The sequence below is a fragment of the Nyctereutes procyonoides genome, unplaced genomic scaffold (genome assembly GCF_905146905.1).
Source record: "Nyctereutes procyonoides isolate TBG_1078 unplaced genomic scaffold, NYPRO_anot_genome, whole genome shotgun sequence".
In the NCBI taxonomy this organism is placed as follows: domain Eukaryota; kingdom Metazoa; phylum Chordata; class Mammalia; order Carnivora; family Canidae; genus Nyctereutes; species Nyctereutes procyonoides.
This window is the reverse complement of record NW_026575131.1, coordinates 2,020,181-2,040,484: the sequence shown is the minus strand read 5'-3', so window position 1 is coordinate 2,040,484 and position 20,304 is coordinate 2,020,181. Positions and strand designations below refer to the sequence as shown.

The following is a 20,304-nucleotide window of genomic DNA, read 5'->3' as shown; positions in this document are numbered from 1 at the left end:
TGTAGGTATCCATATGTTTGTGATTACATCTCCCATCTTGCTCTTCATTTCTGATTTGTCTGCTGTTTTTCATGATTTTTCTTTCTTTTCCTGCCTCCTTTGCACTAGCAATTGTTTTAGTATCCCCTTTAATCATCACTACTGTTAGCTGTATCTTTTTATTTTATTTTGCTGTAGTTACTCTAGGATTTATAATATGCACCTTCAACTTACTGCATTCTACTTTCCGATAATATTATACCTCTTCCTATACAGCACAAAACCTTCCTAATAGCATATACTTCTGTCTCAATTCTCTTCCTTTTCTCTGTTGGTGTTACATAATTTACTTCTGCATATGTCATAAATCCCACAATAACTGTTATCAGTTTTACTTTAAACAGTCAGTTGTCTTTTATTATTTTTATTTATTATTTTGTTTTATTTCAGAGGTAGAGTTTAGTGATTCATCAGTTGCATATAACTCCCAGTGCTCATTACATCACATGCCCTTCTTAATGTCCATCACCCAGTTACGCCATCCCCCCCACCTCCCTTCCAGTGTATCTTTATCCATTCATCTGTCAATGGACATCTGGGCTCTTTCCATACTTTGGGTATTGTGGACATTGCTGCTACAAACATTGGGGTGCATGTATCCCTTAGAATCACTATACTTTTATCCTTTGGATAGATACCTAGTAGTGAATTTGGTGGGTCATAGGATAGCTCTATTTTGAACTTTTTGAGGAGCCTCCATACTGTTTTCCAGAGTGGCTGCACCAGTTCGCATTCCCACCAACAGTGTAAGTCCCCTTTCTCTGCGTCCTCGCCAACATCTGTTGTTTCCGGACTTGTTAATTTTAGCCATTCCAACTGGCATGAGGTGGTATCTCATTGTGGTTTTGATTTGTATTTCCCTGATGCTGAGTGATGTGGAGCATCTTTTCACGTGTCCATTGGCCATCTGTAGATCTTCCTTGGAGAGATGTCTGTTCATGTCTTCTGCCCATTTCTTGAAACAATGTCTTTTAAAAAATCATTCACTTCAGACCCAAGTGGTACCTTGTAATTACATTTCTACTCATTTACACCGTGCAGTTGGTCCTTGAACAATGTGAGGGTCTGTCTTCATCCCCACTGCTCCTCCTTGGTTGGCCTCTTGCTTGGACTCTGCCAGCAGCCTTCTATCAGGTGGCCCATTCCTGTCCATCCTGAGGTATGGCCAGCAAGGTGATCTTTATAAGATCCCATGCTGCCTTCCATGAGTCCACCCCCAGGTTCCTTCCCAGCCTGAAACAGTCTGCCTCTCCAGCCATCAGTCCATATACTGTCGGCACTGAGCTTCTTTCTGCATCCAGAACGCACCAGGCCCTTTCCCAAGCTGAGGCCTTTGCCTGGCTGCTCCTGAGCCTAGAATACCCTTTCTCTTTGTCTATCCAGCAAACCTAAGCCTGAGGGTTTCCTGCCCTATGAGCTCCCAGGATCCCCTAAAGTCAAGAGTCCTCTCTCCTGGGCTTCTTCAGCAGTTTCTGTCACTTTGCTTGTACAACACTTGGCTTGTGTTTGGTGGTTACTGCACTTATTTGAGTCTTATGGCTTATATCAGAGGTTTCATGTTAACGCAGAGTGGAAGTAATCTTGCAGGCAGGGAGGGTCTTTCCTTCTTGCTGACCCTCCCAACTCCCAAAAGGATGTAATGGAGGTCTCTGTAACCACAGCTCTCATGGTCATGCATCTGCATTTATATTTGCCTTCTTACCCCTGGGGCCTCCAACCTTCGGTGTGCCCTGAAATCCTGTACTAGTTGTGCACAGACGTATTCTATGGGTGTGTTAGGCATTAGGCAGTGTGGTAGGCAGAATAATGGTTTTCCACAGATGTGTACATCCTAATCCTTGGAACCCCCCCCCTTTTTTTGTGGTCGTTTGTTCTGGCAGCTATAGAAAACAAATGCAGGGATACCATGAACAATGCTGCATTTTTCCTGCTGTGGGTGTAGACTCTAACCCCTCGTGAGGTGTCATTTCACTGTGTTTGCATTCTTCCCTCCTCCAGAACGTGAACCCACAGAGGACAGAGCCCTGCATCACAGCTCAGAAGAGTGGAAAGACCAGGTTCACGGACTACTGGTGCTTTGTGATCCTTCTCATGGGACTCCCCTCTGAGCACCTCCTCCGTGGCAAGGGGCTTCCAGCTTTATTCAGGACACCCTGGTAGTGCCTAGTGCCTAGCTCAGGGCTGGGTCCTCGAGCGTGCCAGATGGAGATGGGGAAAGGCGGAGAGTGGCTCCATCTGGGGAGCGGGGACCTGTTGGATCCGTGCCATGGAGACATTCCTCCACCCAGCCCTCTCCCTGGTCTAGCCTCCCCGGGTCGGCCCCTCAGACACTGCATGCTCCCCTTAGAATGTGGCTCTGCAGATGCACAGCACAGCGAAGGCAGAGAAACAGGCAATCAGTGGGGCTGCTGGGCCTTAGAGCACACTTCTGACCCAAAGGAAGTGCACCTGGGGGTGAAGAACCTTGGGTTCGGCATGGTGGCAGAAGCTTTGGTTGCTCCTTCCCACTATACGTTATTCCTGTGCTCCACTGCCAGAGGAGGTGACCCACCTCTGGGTCTCAGTGCTGCAGGATGGGCCTGGCCTCCCACGGAGGGCTGCGACCACACCTGCACAACCACACCTCCCGGTGAGCTTCTCTGTGCGGCTCGGGCCAGCCTTTGCACAAATCCACTCTGCTTCCCAACCTGACTGCTACCTGTCACATCTCTCAGTAAGCCCAGATACCACTAAGTGGCTTGAGACCATGTGCAACAGGCTGTTGCATCTGTCTCTAAGGCTCCTGGCTTCTACAGAGAACCTATGTGCCAATGAAACCCCACCTTCCAAACAACCGTCAGCCTGGAATTTGGTGCCAGTTCTTGTAGAGTCAAAGATCAGATCCACCCCCCTTCGGATAACAGCTGGGGGAAACAACTGAAATTATGTCAAATCTGTGATGGCATCCTATGCAGCTGGTAAAAAGATAGTGTATGGAATGCTCCCTTTCAGCTATATTGTTGAGTGAAAGCAGAATGGAATGGAACCATGATTAAGAGGTAAAGGCAAAGAATAGGCATTTATTTTCCTTTATAATTTATATATTCCCTTAGCTCAGTATTGTTCTTCAAGAAAATTTGATGGAATGCACTGAAAGTTGGCAAATCTTTTCTGTGAAGGGCCAGATCGTAAATAATCTAGGCTTTGTGGGCCATAGGTCTCCATGACACCCCCTGGGCTCTGCTGCTGCAGTGGGAAAGCCAAACATACATGAGGAACGTGACTGTGCTCAGGTGACATTTTATTCACAGAAACAGGTGGCGGGTGAGATTCCTAGTAAACAAAAATGTTGAAGTTTTGAGAGGCAAATACTGCAAAGGTAGCTCAGAAACCATTGGCCAGTCATGCAGAACTTAGCTCACTGCGATGAATGAAGTCACCAGACATCCCAGCAACCGGGACTGTTAGAGTCCTCCCCTTTGGCAGAGGTGTCCAATGTCATCCCAAGAGAAAGTGGCTTTGGCGGGGGAAGGTTGGAGTATCAGGAAATCTTGGTTTGTAAGTAACTCAAAGGGGCCTGAACTCTAGGGCATATTTATCATAATAAGTGGCGTGGAGCAAAAAGCCTCATGGCTGGGTCATTCAGTGGCTCCAGGGTGTTATCCAGGACCTGGGTCTTTCCATACCCCCATCCTGTCCCCATCTGTGGACCAAATGGTGCTGTCTCCATCTGCTTCCTCGCCACCACAGGGCTGTGGCTGCCCCTCCGGGGGCACTCAGACTTGAAAAGACTCAGCAGAGAAAACCTTTCCAAAAGTCCCTCTGGAGATTTCCCTCTGTGTCCCTTTGGTGGAGATTGTGCCTTATGGCCTGTTAAGCTAGTCATGGTGCAAGGAGAGGCTTTCATAATGGTTCATGCAGGGTTTCCTGATGAGCTGGGACAGCCTACTGTTGCTGCAAACAAGGATGGAGACCAGCTGGGGTTGCTAGGGTTAGGAAAGAAGTGGGGTGACTTGACTATAAAGTCTCTCCTCTATCTTGGTGGTCCCCACCCTGGCCTGGTGTGAATGGCTAAAGCCATCTGGGTGGTGGCTGTCTTTAAGGGTCACTGGTGGAGGGGGCATGACCCCTTAGAAGATTTTCTGGTTTTTGGTGTTGGCTAACTGGCCATGCTCCTGTAGTAAAGCCCCCAGTATCTCCCTCCTCTCTGAATCGGCCAGAAAACCACAGACAGCCTCCATTTCTGTACAATGGACTCGCTGTTCTAACCTGAGGTTAGTTTGGCGTCAGTGACAAGGACTGGTGCCCATGTCTGCTCTTACCCTGCCCATCCACACTGCGCTGTGGAGAGATGTTCCTGTAGGACTTCTTGCCTGAAACCAGGGTGCCCAGGTAGAGATGGGCTCCTTGGTATGACATTTGAGGTCTTTTGTGATTGGTCCCATCCCCTTTTCCTGACATTCTCCTGTGCTTCAACTGTCCCAGCAGTGGGGCACCTCCTGCCCTCCCCCACCCCACCACAGGTCCAAGCTGGACCTTGCTTGCTTCCTGTGGTTTTCTGGTGGGTCATCCCTCCCTGCCCTCCCTGGGATGCTCAGTAATTCCTGGGCACAGGAACTCCTTCAGAGAAATCTACATTGGATTGCAACATGAAGAGCAACAAAAGTGATCTTTCATTAGTACATTTTTATTTTGCAAGGTCAAATTGAAAGCATTTGCTCATTATAAAGTCAATTTGGTGAGAACAGTGGCACTTTGTTGGTGGGCATAGGCAGGACCCAGGTGTACTGACAGCTGCCATCTCTTGCCAGCCTTAGCCTCCAGATCATTTCCCTGCTATGTTCTGTGCTCAGTGTCTAGAAATCCTGCCTTGCAAAGACATGAACTGGCAAACAGTCGAAGTTTTTTAAGAGTGGTCCATGACATACATGTCCCCCCATGAAGAAACGAAAACAGGAGCGGTAGGAGTCCAAAGGTGAATCTCTGACAATATCCGACAGCAGGAGGGTAGAGATATCTTGTTTTTAATTACAAATATGAAAGTCAGACAAGAAGCACGCTTAAAACAGATGCTGATGCTTATTTATCTGCACACCACCTGGAGGAGCTGAGCGGCCGAGTCTGGGAAATTAAGAACTATCTCAAATGAAATGCACAGCTCCTCTCCATCCCACGAGAGTCCACTCAAGCAGTGGGTTGTTGTGGGCACTATGCTTTGGACAACGCAGATTACAGTGATAATGATACTAGAAATAATGGCAGCTAAAGCCTGTTTAGTATTTTAGTATCTGACCGGCACTTTGCTCAGCATTCTCTCACTCAGTCCTCATACCAGCTCTAAAAATGATTTTTCTTCCCTTTCTGCATATGGAGAAAATAGGCTTTGGAAAGGTTGCCTGGCCCAAGATCACATAGTTAGCTAATTAGGAACCCTGGCACTAGAGCCTCGATCTTGAACCCAATGCATCTAGAAGATGTATCACTGTAGGTTCCAAGTAGCACAACTGCAAAGTGACAGACACAGCCCTTGACTTTAGGAAGTCTGGCCTACCTGGGGACGACCCGCACTGGGTCTAAGTGGGGATCCTCTTCATGGTGGCAGAAGCAGGTTTCCATCTGGCTCCAGCTTCCATAGACCTGCCTCATCTGCCTGGTTTAACAGCTGGGACCTGGGAGGATGCACTGACGGACATCACGGTCACATAGCTCTGCATCAGAGAAGAGCTATCTCAATCTAGCATTGTCTCCCTCTGGGAAAGTTCTAGGGAATTTACTGACCATTCCTGTTTAAAAAAGAGCCCTGTGCAATGGGAAACTCTGGAGAAGTTTTTGAGGAACAGCTACCAAAATGCAGTCTTTGAATCCACTGTGCTTCCAGAGGTTTGGATGGCAAGTAAAATAGATGGATTCCTCGTGTGTCATTTAAATGTCAACTCCACAATATATTCTGGGAGTGGCTGTTTTCTGATCATGCTCAACTGTGAGCTGAAGCAGGCAGCTCCATCTCTAGTTCCAATCTTGGGGAAGATATTACAAAGGTTGGGTAAGACGGCAGGCAGCAGGCAGCCCAGAGGATGGACCTCCTCTCTCCTCCACTCCAGAGCCTGGTCTATCCATGGCTTAGGCCAGTTGCATGCAGCCAGGGCCAATTTGCAGGAGGTCATGTGTGCTTAAGGGCAGCTTGGATAAGTCTAGTCCAGGACACTCACAGAGTGGGCCAGGACAGCAGAGCTCCCCATCCCTGTCCCTGACCTGGCTGAGGGTGCAGTTTCTTTGCTCACTGTGGTCGAGCTTGAGTGCCTGGGCTGTTTGGAACTTGCAGTCCACTGCTAGCCCCATTTTGGGCAATGCCACTGAAGTAGAAGAGTGTTCTACACCAGAATAGAAAGTCTCTGTAAGACTGAAACTGGAACAGAACACAAAGAGAAATCTTCTTTTAACTTCAGAAGATGTTGAGATGATTCCCCTGCTTGGAGACCAGGTCCAAAGTCCTTGGTTTTCCAAGTGTTGATCACTTATCTACAACCTCTTTTTCCAGCCTTAGAAGCAGAGCCTATAGCCCAGGCAATCAGACCCAGCTTTAGGCCGTTGCTCAGCTGTCTCTGTGATGTCCCCCATGAGCTGCACCCATGGGACTGCTTCTTCCTCACCTCACCATTCAAGGCCCCAGTAAAAGGCCTATTCCTTGGCAATGTTGTCCTTGAGTCCCCAGCAGCGTGAGGTCCCTCCATCTCTTCATTCCTATGATACTACTCACCTTGTGTGCTCCCTGTGTTGTTGCCACATTTGACCTTGTAATGTCTGGTCCATCCCAGCCAACTGGAGGTCCCTGAGCACAGACTCTGCACACTCCCTATCATAGCACCCAGCATACACTGCTTCGCACATGGGTTGCTAAGTATGCCACACACACGTTTGGGGTGACTGGCTGGTGCCTATGGGCTCTCTCCATCCCTAATGCCTCCTGTGCAAACATAGCAGGAGGTCCTACAGTGAACACTGACTTCAGTGCTCACTGCCTTCTTCCACCAGATCTGAAGGTGGGGGGATGAGGTCTCGGGGGTTCATCCTGGCCACCAGGCAGACATCATAACTGTCATGCATGAGGACATTGATGGCTACAACATTCCATTGGTTTTCCCATGGGTCCAGCTCCAATATTTCTTTGGAGATAACTTCATGTCTATCTGAAAAATAGCAAAGTAGGAAGACAAAATATAGGGGTATGAAATTCAGAGGTCATCTTCACTCTATTAAACAACTTCCTCTAAAAGGCATTGGGAACCAAAAATTGAACAAACAACAGAATAAGCATACTTTAAATGGAAGACACAATGTCTCTGACATTTAAAAAACTAAAAAAGGCCATCTTATAACTCACATTAAAAATTATTTGAATAATTGACATGCCAACAGAGCACACTATTGTCTAAATTTAATAATTTATTAATGTTGGGAGCTAGGGATGAAACTGTCCTTATTTTTACAACTAGAGAGGATATACAGCTTGTGACCTTGTATTAGTTGCTGACCTCCCTGAGCTTATAATTCCATAAAGGCAGACAGGGATGCTAATACTCAACCAGGGTATTCCTTGCAGGAAACAGATGGCACACCCTAAGTGGGTGATTTTGAGAGAATTTAGTGAAGGGACTGTTGGAAAGGTGTCAGCAGGGTTCAGGAAGACCCACTAAGAATAGCAAGGGCCATTACCACCCGTAGACCTGAGAGGCTGCAAAGGGAGGAATGGGTACTAGACTTGGAGAAGGCCAATGTCTGGAGTGTACAGCCTGACAGGAGCAGATGTAGGTGGGGAAGATGGAGCAGCTATCCTCAGCAACCCCACAGGGAGGGGGTGGGGACAGCAAATGCCCTGACTTTACCCTCCTTTCACTTAACAATCTCTGCTCTTGCCTCCCACTGGCTGACCACAACCAGAAGCTGGAGGAAAAAGGCATCTGTGAATGCACACAGTATATATGTCAGCTTCTCGGTTGTTGGTGCAATGTTCTATGCGTTCATTAGGTCATGTTAGCCAACACTTCTGTGTATTTACTGACTTGTGTGCTTGTTCTTCCAGTTACTGAGAGAGCTGTGTTAAAATATCCCTTTAAAATTGTGGATTTATCTGTTTCTCCTTTTAGTACTGTCATTTTTTACTGTATGCATTTTGAATCTGTTATTAAGTACATATAAATTTACCATTTATAAATTATCATTATGAGTGATCCTTGTACTCTAGAATAAGTTCCATTAGCATTCTTTTGACTGATATTATACATACTAAAAAGTAGGATTTTAAAAACCATTCTAATGATCTTTGTCTTTTAATTGGAGCATTTAGTCCATTTACATTTAATGCAATTACTTATCAGTATTTTAGTTTAAATTCCCTCATTTCTGGATCGTCCTTGTCTCACTTGTTCTTTATTTCCTCCTTTAATGCTATCTTTTGGATTGGCTAGGTACTTTTTATTGCTCTATTTCCTTCTCTCTACTGGTTTAGAAGTTATAAACTCCGTTTCTGTTTTTTTTTTTTTTTTGTGGTTATCCTAAAAAGTAAAACATGTATACTTAGCTTATCAAGACCTAAAGATAATCAATACTTGACCTTCTTGGAGGGCTTTAGAACAATTATATTTACTATCCTCCTAATTTATTAGCTACTGTTGATGTGTATTTTATTTGTTTTTTAGATTTATTTATTCATTTATTCATTCATTCATGAGAGAGAGAGACAGAGAGAGAGAGAGAGAGAGAGAGAGAGAGGGAGGCAGAGACACAAGAAGAGGGGGAAGCAGGCTCCATGCAGGGAGCCTGACGTGGGACTTGATCCCGGGTCTCCTGGATCACGTCCTGGGCTGAAGGCAGCGCTAAACTGCTGAGCAACCCGGGCTGCCCGATGTGTATTTTAATTCTATGTAACTTTTCACTCTGCAAGACATTATCATTATTGTCTTACACAGTAAATGCTTACTTAGAATTAACCCACATATTTACACTTTCATTGCTCTTCATTATATCTTGCATCTTAGACTTTTCATCTGAGATACTTTTCCTTGTGCCTCAAGTATATATGTTAGAGGAGGTCTACCATGAACTCTTTCAGATATTGTTTCCCTGAAGATGTCTTTTTTCTCCTGCATTTTCTGACAGAATTTTCACTTCCCAAACATCATAAAATACTAAGAGCTGATATTCATTCTATGCTTACTGTGTACTATGCTTAATGTGCTGACTGCATTTGAAGCATTATGTTGTATCATCTGCATAATAAGGTGAGCAGGTACTATTGTTTTTCTGGTTTTATGGGTTAGGAAAAATTTACAGCAATTAAATGCTATGCCTACAGGCATACAGTTAGAAGTGGCAGAACCAGAATATGCACCCAAATATGTGGTTCTTAAGACCTGTGCTCATAACTACTAGGCTGTTGGATGAAGGAGGACATCATGGTATTACTGTATTTTCCACAGCTTATTGAGGACACCAATAAGTGGGGCCTGAATCTTATACAAATTTGATGGTCCTCTTTAAGGAAAATATCACAAAATTACAAACACAAAATTAGGTATGAAAGTGAATATATACTTTTTTCCAGCTTTACTGAGGTTGATTGACAAAATTGTATATGTTTAAGATATGCATTGTGAAATGAATACCATAATCAACACCCTGATGTTTCTAGCAGCAATGTCCACAATAGCCAAACTGTAGAAGGAGCCTCGGTGTCCATCGAAAGATGAATGGATAAAGAAGATGTGGTTTATGTGTACAATGGAATATTCCTCAGCCATCAGAAACGACAAATACCCACCATTTGCTTCAACGTGGATGGAACTGGAGGGTATTATGCTGAGGGAAGTAAGTCAATCGGAGAAGGACAAAAGTGTATGTTCTCATTCATTTGGGGAATATAAATAATAGTGAAAGGGAATATAAGGGAAGGGAGAAGAAATGTGTGGGAAATATCAGAAAGGGAGACAGAACATAAAGACTCCTAACTCTGGGAAACAAACTAGGGGTGGTGGAAGGGGAGGAGGGCGGGGGGTGGGGGTGAATGGGTGACGGGCACTGAGGGGGGCACTTGACGGGATGAGCACTGGGTGTTATTCTGTATGTTGGTAAACTGAACACCAATAAAAAATAAATTTATTATATAAAAAAGAATACCACAATCAAGCTAATTAACACATCCATAACCCCATAGAGTTACCTTTGTGTGTATGTGTGTGTGTGTGTGTGCACGCATGTTGAGAGCACTGAAGCAAATTTCAAGCATACAATACAGGATTGTTAACTATAGTCACCATGCTATGCATTATGCATTAGATTTTCAGAACTTACTCAGAACTTACAAACTTAAAGTTTGTAGCCTTTGACTACCATCACTATTCCCTCTACCCCAAGCCCTGGCAACCACTATTCCACACTCCACATCTGTAAATTTGAGTATTTTAGATTCCACATATAAGTGATGTGGTATAATATTTGGGATTTTTTTTGTGTCCAGATTATTTCATTTAGCATAATGTCCTCCAGGTTCATCCTTCTTGTGGAAAATAGCAGGATTTCTTTTTCATGGTTGAATAATATTTCCTTGTATGTGGACAGCCTGGGTGACTCAGCGGTTTAGCGCCGCCTTCAGCCCAGGGCGTGATCCTGGGGACCCGGGATCAAGTCCTGTGTCGGGCTCCCTGCATGGAGTCTGCTTCTCCCTCTGCCTGTGTCTCTGCCTCCCTCTCCCCCCCCCTCTGTGTGTGTGTCTCTCATGAATAAATAAATAAAATCTTTAAAAAAATTTTCCTTGTGTGTATATCACATTTTATTTACACCAACTCTGTCCAATAGAACTTTCTGTGATAAAGGAAATGTTAATGGTAATCCATGCTGTCCAATACAGCAACCATTAGGCACGTGGTATTGAGTAATTTGAAATATAGCTAGTGAGATTGAGGAACTGATTTTGAACTTTTATTTAATTATAATTAGCTTAAATTAACATAGCTCTAAATCTCTTTATGTTTTTAAAAAATATCTATTTGATCTGTCAGTTTCTGAGAAAGATAACTTAAAGTCCACGTAATTTTTGTGGATTTATCTACTTACCTTATGTAAAAGTTTCTGTTTTATATATTTCAAAGTTATGAAATGCAAAAGGGTCATTATTAGGGTTCTTGGTAGCAACAGCAGAAACCAATTTTGGCCAGCTTTAGCAAAATGGGGATTTATTGGAAGGAAGGTAGCTCAACAAATTGAGGAGAGCTGGAGGTTTGTCACGAGGCCCTGTCAGGGCAGAGCACTACCACCGCTCCTTCATAGGGTTGGCTGCTGTGGCTGTGGGCACTATTGCAGGAAAGGTGGCCGGTGCCTAAACCATGACAGGTGTCCAGTACAGCTGTTCCATCTTCTTGTTACTCCTATTGAGACGAAATAGCCTTTTCTGTCTTATTTACTGCCATTGTCTTGGAATGCGTCTTTTCCCATTGCCATACCTAGCTTACTGTTTCTGTTTTGCTTTGTTTTAGCTGGATGAAGGCTTCCAGTGTCCTTACTCAAATTAATGCAGGCTGGGGCCTTTTATAATTGCAGAGTGGACAGTTCTCTTCACTAACTTTGCTTCCTTCTGCTCATTTCAGTGTTTATTGAGGAGATATTATTTTATTTTATTTTAAAGATTTTATTTATTCATTCATGAGAGATACACAGAGAGAAAGGCAGAGACACAGGCAGAGGGAGAAACAGGCTCCATGCAGGGAGCCCGACGTGGGACTCGATCCCCGGTCTCCAGGATCACACCCCGGGCTGCAGGCGGCGCTAAACCGCTGCGCCACCAGGGCTGCCTGAGGAGATATTATTTTAAAGATTTATTTATTTGAGAGACAGAGAGAGAGAGAGAGAATGGAGGGGGGAGGGGTAGAGAGAGAGAGGGAGAGAGAGAGAATCCTCAAGCAGACTGCCTGCCCAGTATAGAGCCTGATGTAGGATTCAATCCTAGGACCCCAAGTTCAATATCTGAGTTGAAACCAAGATGCTTAACCAATTGTGTCACTCAGGTGCCCCTGGGAGATAGTTTTTTAAAAAACCAAGTATGCATATTACCATCTTTTCTATAAATCTCTTACTTTATTTATGTGGAAGGAAAACAACTGCATTAGTGGCAAAGAAGTGTAGAAGATAACCAGCAAGTTTTCTTGAGTATGAAAGCTCTGATAGTGTACTAGAACATAGGCCTGATTGTGGAGTGCAGACTGCCACAGCTGCCACCCAGAATCACCTGGCAGTGCCAAACGTCTCCGTGGGGCTATCCTGGGTGCTGTCCTAAATTTCTACCAACAGAGCTCATAAAGCAAGGAATCAGTGGTTGGCATTTATATTTACCTCTTTATGTGAGTTTGGGTTCTGGAAACATTATCAGACTAATAAGGAGAAAGAAACTGGAGGTTGAACTCAGTGTTGGCTCTTTTCAATTTAGTTAATTTTCCAAAAATAGACACACTTAATGCAACAGCATCTTAATTATTAAAGGAGTTAGGAAACTCTCCCTGCATCCTGACACCTCCAATGGTAAGCAATTCAAAACATTCTTTTACATGAAGTAAATAAAAAATTCACATGCTTTTTTTGAAGTAAAAAATGAGATATCAAAGAAACTCCATCTGTGTGGTGGACTGCCTTGGGCTGTACCCCCATGTGTTTTAGGGAGTGCTGCCTGTTTTTGGAGGTACTTCTGTGGAAAAATTTGAGAAGCACTCTTTAAGTCTAAATTTCTCCCCCCTCCCTAGATTTTTTATTTATTTATTCATGAGAGACAGAGACACAGGCAGAGGAAGAAGCAGGCTCCCTGTGGGGAACGCGATGTGGGACTCAATCCCAGGACCCTGGGAAAATGACCTGAGCCGGAGGCAGATGCTCAACCACCGAACCACCCAGGTGCTCCTAAATTTCATTCTTGAATTCAGACTATCAGAAAACCAAAAACTTAGGATATTTTTAGTCCTTTGTAGAATTGTTTCCTTTTGATTTGCTCTTTAGTGAAATGCCAACTTGCCATTTTACTCATTATAGAATATTATTGAGGGTATTCCCCACTACTCTGCATGAGGCTACAGGGAGAATTTTCTCCCATGATGAAAAGATGTGTACCTTTCTTCCCTTGAGGACACTGCCAACAGGGCATACTTTCCTTTCTGCTCTGGTCTCTAGTGAGATCAGAGATAAAGTGGCAGTCCATATATAGCCAGTGTAAAAGAACTTCAGGCATATTTATGTTCCACCTTCACCTCATTTTGCTTGATTTTATTTTTCTATCTTTATTTTCCCTCCATTCAACTTCCCTATTTATTTTAATTTCTTTTTTAAGAAAGATTTTATTTATTTGATGGAGAGATTGAGAGAGAGAGAGAACACAAGCAGGGAGAGTGGCAGGCAGAGGGAGAGGGAAAAGCAGACTCCCCACTGAGCAGGGAGCAGGATATGGGGCTCCATTCCAGCACCCTGGGATCATGACCTGAGCTGAAGGCAGACGCTTCACCAACTGAGCCACCCAGGTGCCCCTTTATTTTAATTTCTATCTTAATTGTGGTGTATGCATCTCTATAAGACAACCCAAATTCTATGTCATTTTGAATGAATGGGCATGTGAATAAATAATAAATCATAGCGTGAGTAACAGACCCCAGGCTTAAGTTGGTTTGTCCTCGGCTGAGGGGTGTTACCCACCCTCTCTAGTAGTGAAGGATCCACATGCCAGTGAAAGGGGCCATTTAAATGCCCCTGACTCAAGCAGGAAAGAGGGTCATGAGTGTCACAGATAGGCAAGACCAGCAACTGATGGCCTCAGCTAGTGGAGAAGGCCAAGAGTCCATTCAAATGGGCAAAAAGAAACAAATGAATGGCTGAATATATGTAGTTGTCTATCTGTAAAGGAGGTGGAAGGGGGAGCAACAGCTCTTTACGGCCAGCTAGTGGTAACATGTAATTACAAAATCATGTTGCATAGTTACATTCTTTGCCTATAAATTCAATCAGTTAATCAAAGGCTTTTTATTTTCCACCAAGTTGAAAGAATGGATATACAAAACCACTTTTGATCAAGGGATCATTGGTATTCTTTGTAATGGATTGTCAATGAACTCCTACTAAGCATTCTGGGTTTATTTATAAGAAATATAGAATACATTTTATGTTTAAAGTTACAAGTAGAAGTTAAAATAGAAAATGATTCTTTCAGTAAATTTTTTGATTTTCAGTTTCCCAAAAGGAAGATATTTTTTTTTAAAGAATTTGAGAGAGAGCACATGTAAGAGAGAGCACAAGTGGGGGGCGAGGGAGAGGGAGAAGCAGACTCTGTTGATGATGGGTGGCTCCTTCCCAGGACCCTGAGATTATGACCTGAGCCAAAAGCAGACAAGACACTTAACTGTCTGAGCCACCAAAGTGCTCCAACATTGTTTTTAAAAATGAGATTATATTTAAGTACAAGTGGAAGATCTATGAGATAAGATTACCCGATACAGACCATTATATTTAATGTAAATATTGATATGTTTGGATTCAGGTCACTATTTTATTATTTCTTTTATTTTTGTACCTTTGTTTCTCTTTTCCTTCTTTCTGAATTATTTGAATAGTCTTAGTATTCCATTATAATTTATCTTGAATATTTAGCCACACCACTTTGTATAGTTTTTAAAGTTATTCTAAGGATTAAAATATGCATATTTAACTTTTAACAAACTAATGAATATATTGTTTCAAGTGGAATGTAGGAATCTTACAACCATGTAGTTCCTATCTCTACCTCTGTGTAACATTAATATACACTGAAAACACTGTCAGACCATTGGCTGTAGTAACTTCTTTCTAGATATGTCTCCTGAGGCAAGGGAAACAAAAGCAAAAATAAACTATTGGGATTTCATCAAAATAAAAACCTGCACAGTGAAGGAAACAAAACTAACTTAGGCAACCTACAAAATGGGAGACGATATTTACAAATGACAATACCTGCATTATCTCTCATTGTAAATGACATATCTGACAAATGGTCAGGATCCACAACATATAAAGAAGTTATCAAACTAACACCCAAAAAACAAAAACCTAACTAAAAAATGGGCAGAAGACATGAACAGACATTTCTCCAAAGAACACATCCACAGACACATGAAAAGATGCTCATCATCGCCTATCAGGGAAATGCAAGTCAAAACTACACCTCACACCTGTCAGAATGGCTAAATCAACAACATAAGAAACAACAGGTGTTGGCGAGGATTTGGAGAAAAAGGAACACTCGTGCTCTGTTGGTAGGAATGCAAACTGGGGCAGCTTCTGTGGAAAGCAGTATGGAGGTCCCTCAAAAAGTTAAAAAATTGAATTATCTTATGATCCAGTAATTGCACTACTAGGTATTTATCCAATGAATACAAAAAGACTAATCCAAAGGGATACATGCACCCCTATGTTTATAGCAGCATTATTTATAATAGCCAACATATAGAAGCAGCCCAAGTATCTATCAATAGATAGATGAATGGAATACACACACACACACACACACACATATAATACTTAGCCATAGAAAAGAATGAAATCTTGCCATTTGCAACGACATGGATGGAACTAGAGAGTATCAAGCTGAATGTAATAAGTCAGTCAGAGAAAGACAAATATATGATTTCACTCATATATGGTATTTAAAAAAATAAGTAAAGGGAAAAGAGAGAGACAGAGACAGAGATATCAAGAAACAGACCCTTAACTATAGAGAACAAACTGATGATTGATTACCAGAGGGGAAGTGGGTTGGGGGATGGGTGAAATAGGTGACGGGGATTGCTCTTGTAATGAGGAATGCATTTGTTTAAGAACACAGGGAAGTGTATGAATCACTATATTATAGTGTATGGAAGTGTTGAATCACTATATTATACACCTGAAACTAATGTAACACTGTGTGTTAACTAACTGGAATTAAAATAGAAACTTAAAAAAAAAACACTGTCAAAGTTAAAATTCTTGTTGTCAGCTATCAAACATACTCTAAAGAACTGAAGAGGAGAAAAGTAGTCCATTATATTTATTTACCATTTGTTTGTCTTCCTTGATTTCTGAGGTTCCAAGTTTCTCTATGTCATTTGCCTTCTATCTGAGGAATTTTGTTTAACTTTTTGTTGGCAGATCTGTTGGCCATAAATTCTCTTAGTTCTTTTCCATCACAGTATGCCTTAATTTTACTCTCATTTCTGAAGGACATTTTTGCTCATATAGAATTCCAGATAATTTTTTTTTCAGAGCTTAAAAATTTTGTTCCATTGCCTTCTGACCTAACTTGAGAAATCCACACTCATTCTAATACTTTCCCTTCATATGTTATGTTATTCTTCTCTGGCTTCTTCAAGATATTTTCTCTATCTTTAGTTTTTAGAAGTTTGGTTATGATGTGTTGGGGTGTGGGTTTTTTCAAGTATATCCTGTTTTTAGTTTGGTGAATTTTTTGAATCTGTAAGTATATTTTATTAACCAAATTTGGCAAGTTTTCAGCCATTATTCCTTTAAATATTTTTTTTCTTTGCCCATGTTCCTTCTCCTTTACTTCTGGGATCATGGCATGAGTATTAGATCCCTTAACATTTTTTCATAGGTCCCCAAGACTCTGCTCACTTTTTTCCAATTTTTTTCTCTTTGTTATTTCAATTGGATAATTTTATTTGTCTAGATTCAAAAGTACTCACTTTTCACTCTTTCCTGTCATCTCCATTGTGATATTGATCCCATTTGGTAATCTATTTGTTATTTCATTTCTCACTTCCAAAATTTCCATTTGGTTCTTTTCTTTTTTAAAATTAATTCTAGGGACACCTGGGTGGCTCAGTGATTGAGAGTCTGCCTTTGGCTCAGGACATGATCCCCGAATCCTGGGATCCAATCCTGCATCAGGCTCCCTGCATGGAGCCTGCTTCTCCCTCTGCCTGTCTCTGCCTCTCTCTCTCTCTGCCTCTCTCTGTGTTCCTCATGAAAAGATAGATAAAATCTTTAAATACTTTTTTTTAGTATTATATTTATTTATTCATGGTAGACATAGAGAGAGAGAGGCAGAGACACAGGCCAAGGGAGAAGCAGTCCTCATGCCAGGAGCCCGACACGGGACTCGATCCCAGGACTCCAGGATCGCGCCCTGGGCCAAAGGCAGGTGCTAAACCGCTGAGCCACCCAGGGATCCCAAGATAGATAAAATCTTTAGAAAAAAATTTTAAATTACTTCTATTTCTCTACTGAGACTTTCTATCTTTACAAACCTTTCAAAACTAGTCACTTCTTGGAGCCCTATTATAATTACTGCTTTAATGTGTTTGCCTAGTTATTTCAAAGTCCGTCTCATCTCAGAGCTGGCATGTTGTCTTGTCTTCTCTGTTGTGAGATGTTGATATTTTCTTGGTGCTTGGTATGTCAAAAATTCTGAATTACATATAGGCATTGTGAATATTATGAATCTGGGTCTTGTTTAAATCTTATGGAAAAATATTGATTTTTTTTTCTAAGTAGAAAACTGACCCAGTGAGGTATATTGCCAGTACATACCTACCTTTTGTGGGCTGTGCTCCCACAAACTGTCAGCTCAGTTTTCAAAGCCCTTGCAATGTCATTGGGCTCTCTCATGGGTGTGTTACACAGTGGCCAGGCAGGGACTGAGCAGTGATTATTATTCAGATCAGTTCTCAAAGACTTTGGCATACCATTTAGGGCTAAATCATCCATATGCAGGTGGAACATGAGCCCAGGAACTCATAACCAACTTTATGGGATCTTTTTATTTGATTGTCAAATGATCCTTTATTGAAATATTTTCCTTTGTGGTTCTAACTAACCAGCATTCCACTGTACCAATACTGATACCATCTATGATGTCATGAGGCTGGTGACCATCAACACTGCAGCCCACAGAGTGGGCAGTCTCCAGGATCTCTTCAGTTCCATCTCAGAGATGGAACCTGGCTAAAGCTCAGTGGCTTTAGTGGCTAAAGCGCAGTGCTGCCATCTCTCAGGCAATGTTGACGATCTCATCAAATGTGATTATTTCCACTGTGCTTAATGTTTTTCTGCTTCTTTCTGTCTTCTGGTGTTCCTTAAGGCCTTTGATAATCAGGGCAGAGGTGGAAAGTACCACTTCCATCTGGGTCTGTCTGTTCTGAATGGTTTCACTGAAATCCTTAGACCCTTCCAACAACCGGTTGCCTTGGCTATGTGATCATCAATGTTTTTTTGGGAAAGACCCAGGGTCTGATCTTCGGGGCTAGGACAAATGTGGCAGGCATATGACTTTGATCTCCTTGAGGTTGAACCTAGGTGGCATGGTGGAGATGGCTAGTGTCAGATGAACCCGGATTTGGGGCGACTTAACACAGTAGCACCTTTGCTTCCTCTGGACCAAAAGCCAAAAGCTCTGGGATGGTTTTCTTGAGCTCACTCCTATCTGCAATCTTCCTGACACTTTTTTGCCCCTAGGAAGTCTCTAGGTTCCATTCCTAGTCTTTTAGCTAAAAAAGCTGGGGTTTTAGATTCCCTACACTCCTGCACACTTTCCTTGAGTGTGTTTGCTTCCAGGTCTCCGTGCCAATAGATTGAGAGAGAAAAGCAATGGGCTCTTTCTTCACACTCTTGGGACCAAAGTTCCTCTGGTCAAGAGAGCAGGGTGCCAGCCCAGACCCTGCTGCTGCCAGTCACGACCTCTCATTTCCTGAAGGTTGGGGTGGGAAAGAATGAAGTGGGAAAGAATGAAGAAGAAGAAAATACCTTCCATTTTCTCTGACCCATGTGGTCCTCTCTCTTGTTTCTTGAAAAAGAAGTAGAGGGCTTCTCTTGGAGCTCTTTCTGTTCACCCTTGGTGCGAAGTTCGAGGTTTCCGGCAGGCTTTGAGTCTTGGCCAATTGGCACCAGGGGAAACAAATGGGGGAACTTATTGATTTGCTGATACTGCAAGTTCTGGTTTTCTTCTTCAATCTGCCCATGACCTTTTAGTTTCAGAGTTCTCAGGTAGCTGCCCCAAGCATTCTGCCCAGGGGTGCTTGCATTCAGTGGGAGAGATAGGGTGACAGGTGCTTACTCCATCTTGACTGGGACCCCGTTTACAGTTTCTTGTTAAAATCAGGGAGCTGGCCCTAGCTTTTGGTCCAAAGAGATGTTGGGGAGTTACCTTGGCAAAAAATAAAGAACAGAGTTCCTATGATACATACACACAATGGAACACTACCCAGCTGTTAAAATGAGCCAGGATTATCTCTATTACCTGATATGGAGTGATTTCTGGGAGATATTAAGTGAAAAAATGAAAATGCGTGGTTTAAAGCATCTCCTCACAGATTGCCTATCAGTTGCGAGGAAAAAATAGTAACCATACAGTGATGAAGTTAGACAATACCTTGACCAGGTAAATAAAAATAACACTGCCAAGGAAGGCCAATGGGCTTGATTTGCCTCTAGATGTCATGTCCTGAGAAGAACACAGCAGGAATGTGATATTCTAGCCAGGAATACATAACCTGGGTTTAATCACAAGGAAACATCGGCTGGATCTCAGAAGAGGAATATTTTATTTAAAAGGAGGGAAAGACCATATTATTTTACAATGCCAATGTTATAAAAGGCAAAAAATGTATGTAGAAATATTTCTGATTTAAGGAAACTGAAGAGACATATCAACAAAATGCAATGCCTGATCATAGATGGGTATGGAGAGGAAAAAATGCTGTAAAGGACATTATTGGGTCAATTGGCAAAACTAGAATACTAAGAGTAGAATAAATGAAAGTATGAATCAATGTTAAAACTCCTAAAATTGTTAGTTACATTGTGGTTATGTAAGAGAGTATTCTTTTTGTTCCCCAGACTCCGATATTTAGGGGTGGACGTGATGTATGTAACTTACTCGCATATGATTAGAACAAAGTTCTGTATCTGTCCACATGTATGAATATATACATACCTACGGCCAGATGGCTTCAGTGACTAAGCAAATGCTAAATAAAGCAAAAGGGGCAACTTGTTAAATAGGTGAATCTGTGTATTGATTATGCTATTTTCATTTTTATGACTTTTCTGTAAGCTTGAAATTATTTCTGAGTAAGTTTTATTAAGAACAGAGTTCCCTAAATTCTATTCTGTCATGGCCATTGTGATGTCAATGTTGAAAATAGTATGCAATCCTGGCCTTCCCTGCCGCCTGTAGTCCAGCCGATAGCAGACTTGCCCAACCTTTCCCAGCTTGGAGATAGGAGAGAAAAT

The 20,304-nt window shown here is 42.4% G+C and overlaps 1 protein-coding gene across 1 annotated transcript in view; it reads right to left on the bottom strand.

Annotated features, from left to right (window-relative positions):
• Positions 1 to 4,689: 4,689 nt before the first annotated feature.
• KBTBD12 (kelch repeat and BTB domain containing 12) overlaps positions 4,690 to 20,304 on the bottom strand; it is a 79,278-nt gene continuing 63,663 nt past the window's right edge. Inside the window, exon 7 of the mRNA XM_055343330.1 lies at positions 4,690 to 7,205. Coding sequence (XP_055199305.1) covers positions 7,024 to 7,205 — 182 coding nt within the window. The 3' untranslated portion in view covers positions 4,690 to 7,023. The remainder of the gene's footprint in view (positions 7,206 to 20,304) is intronic.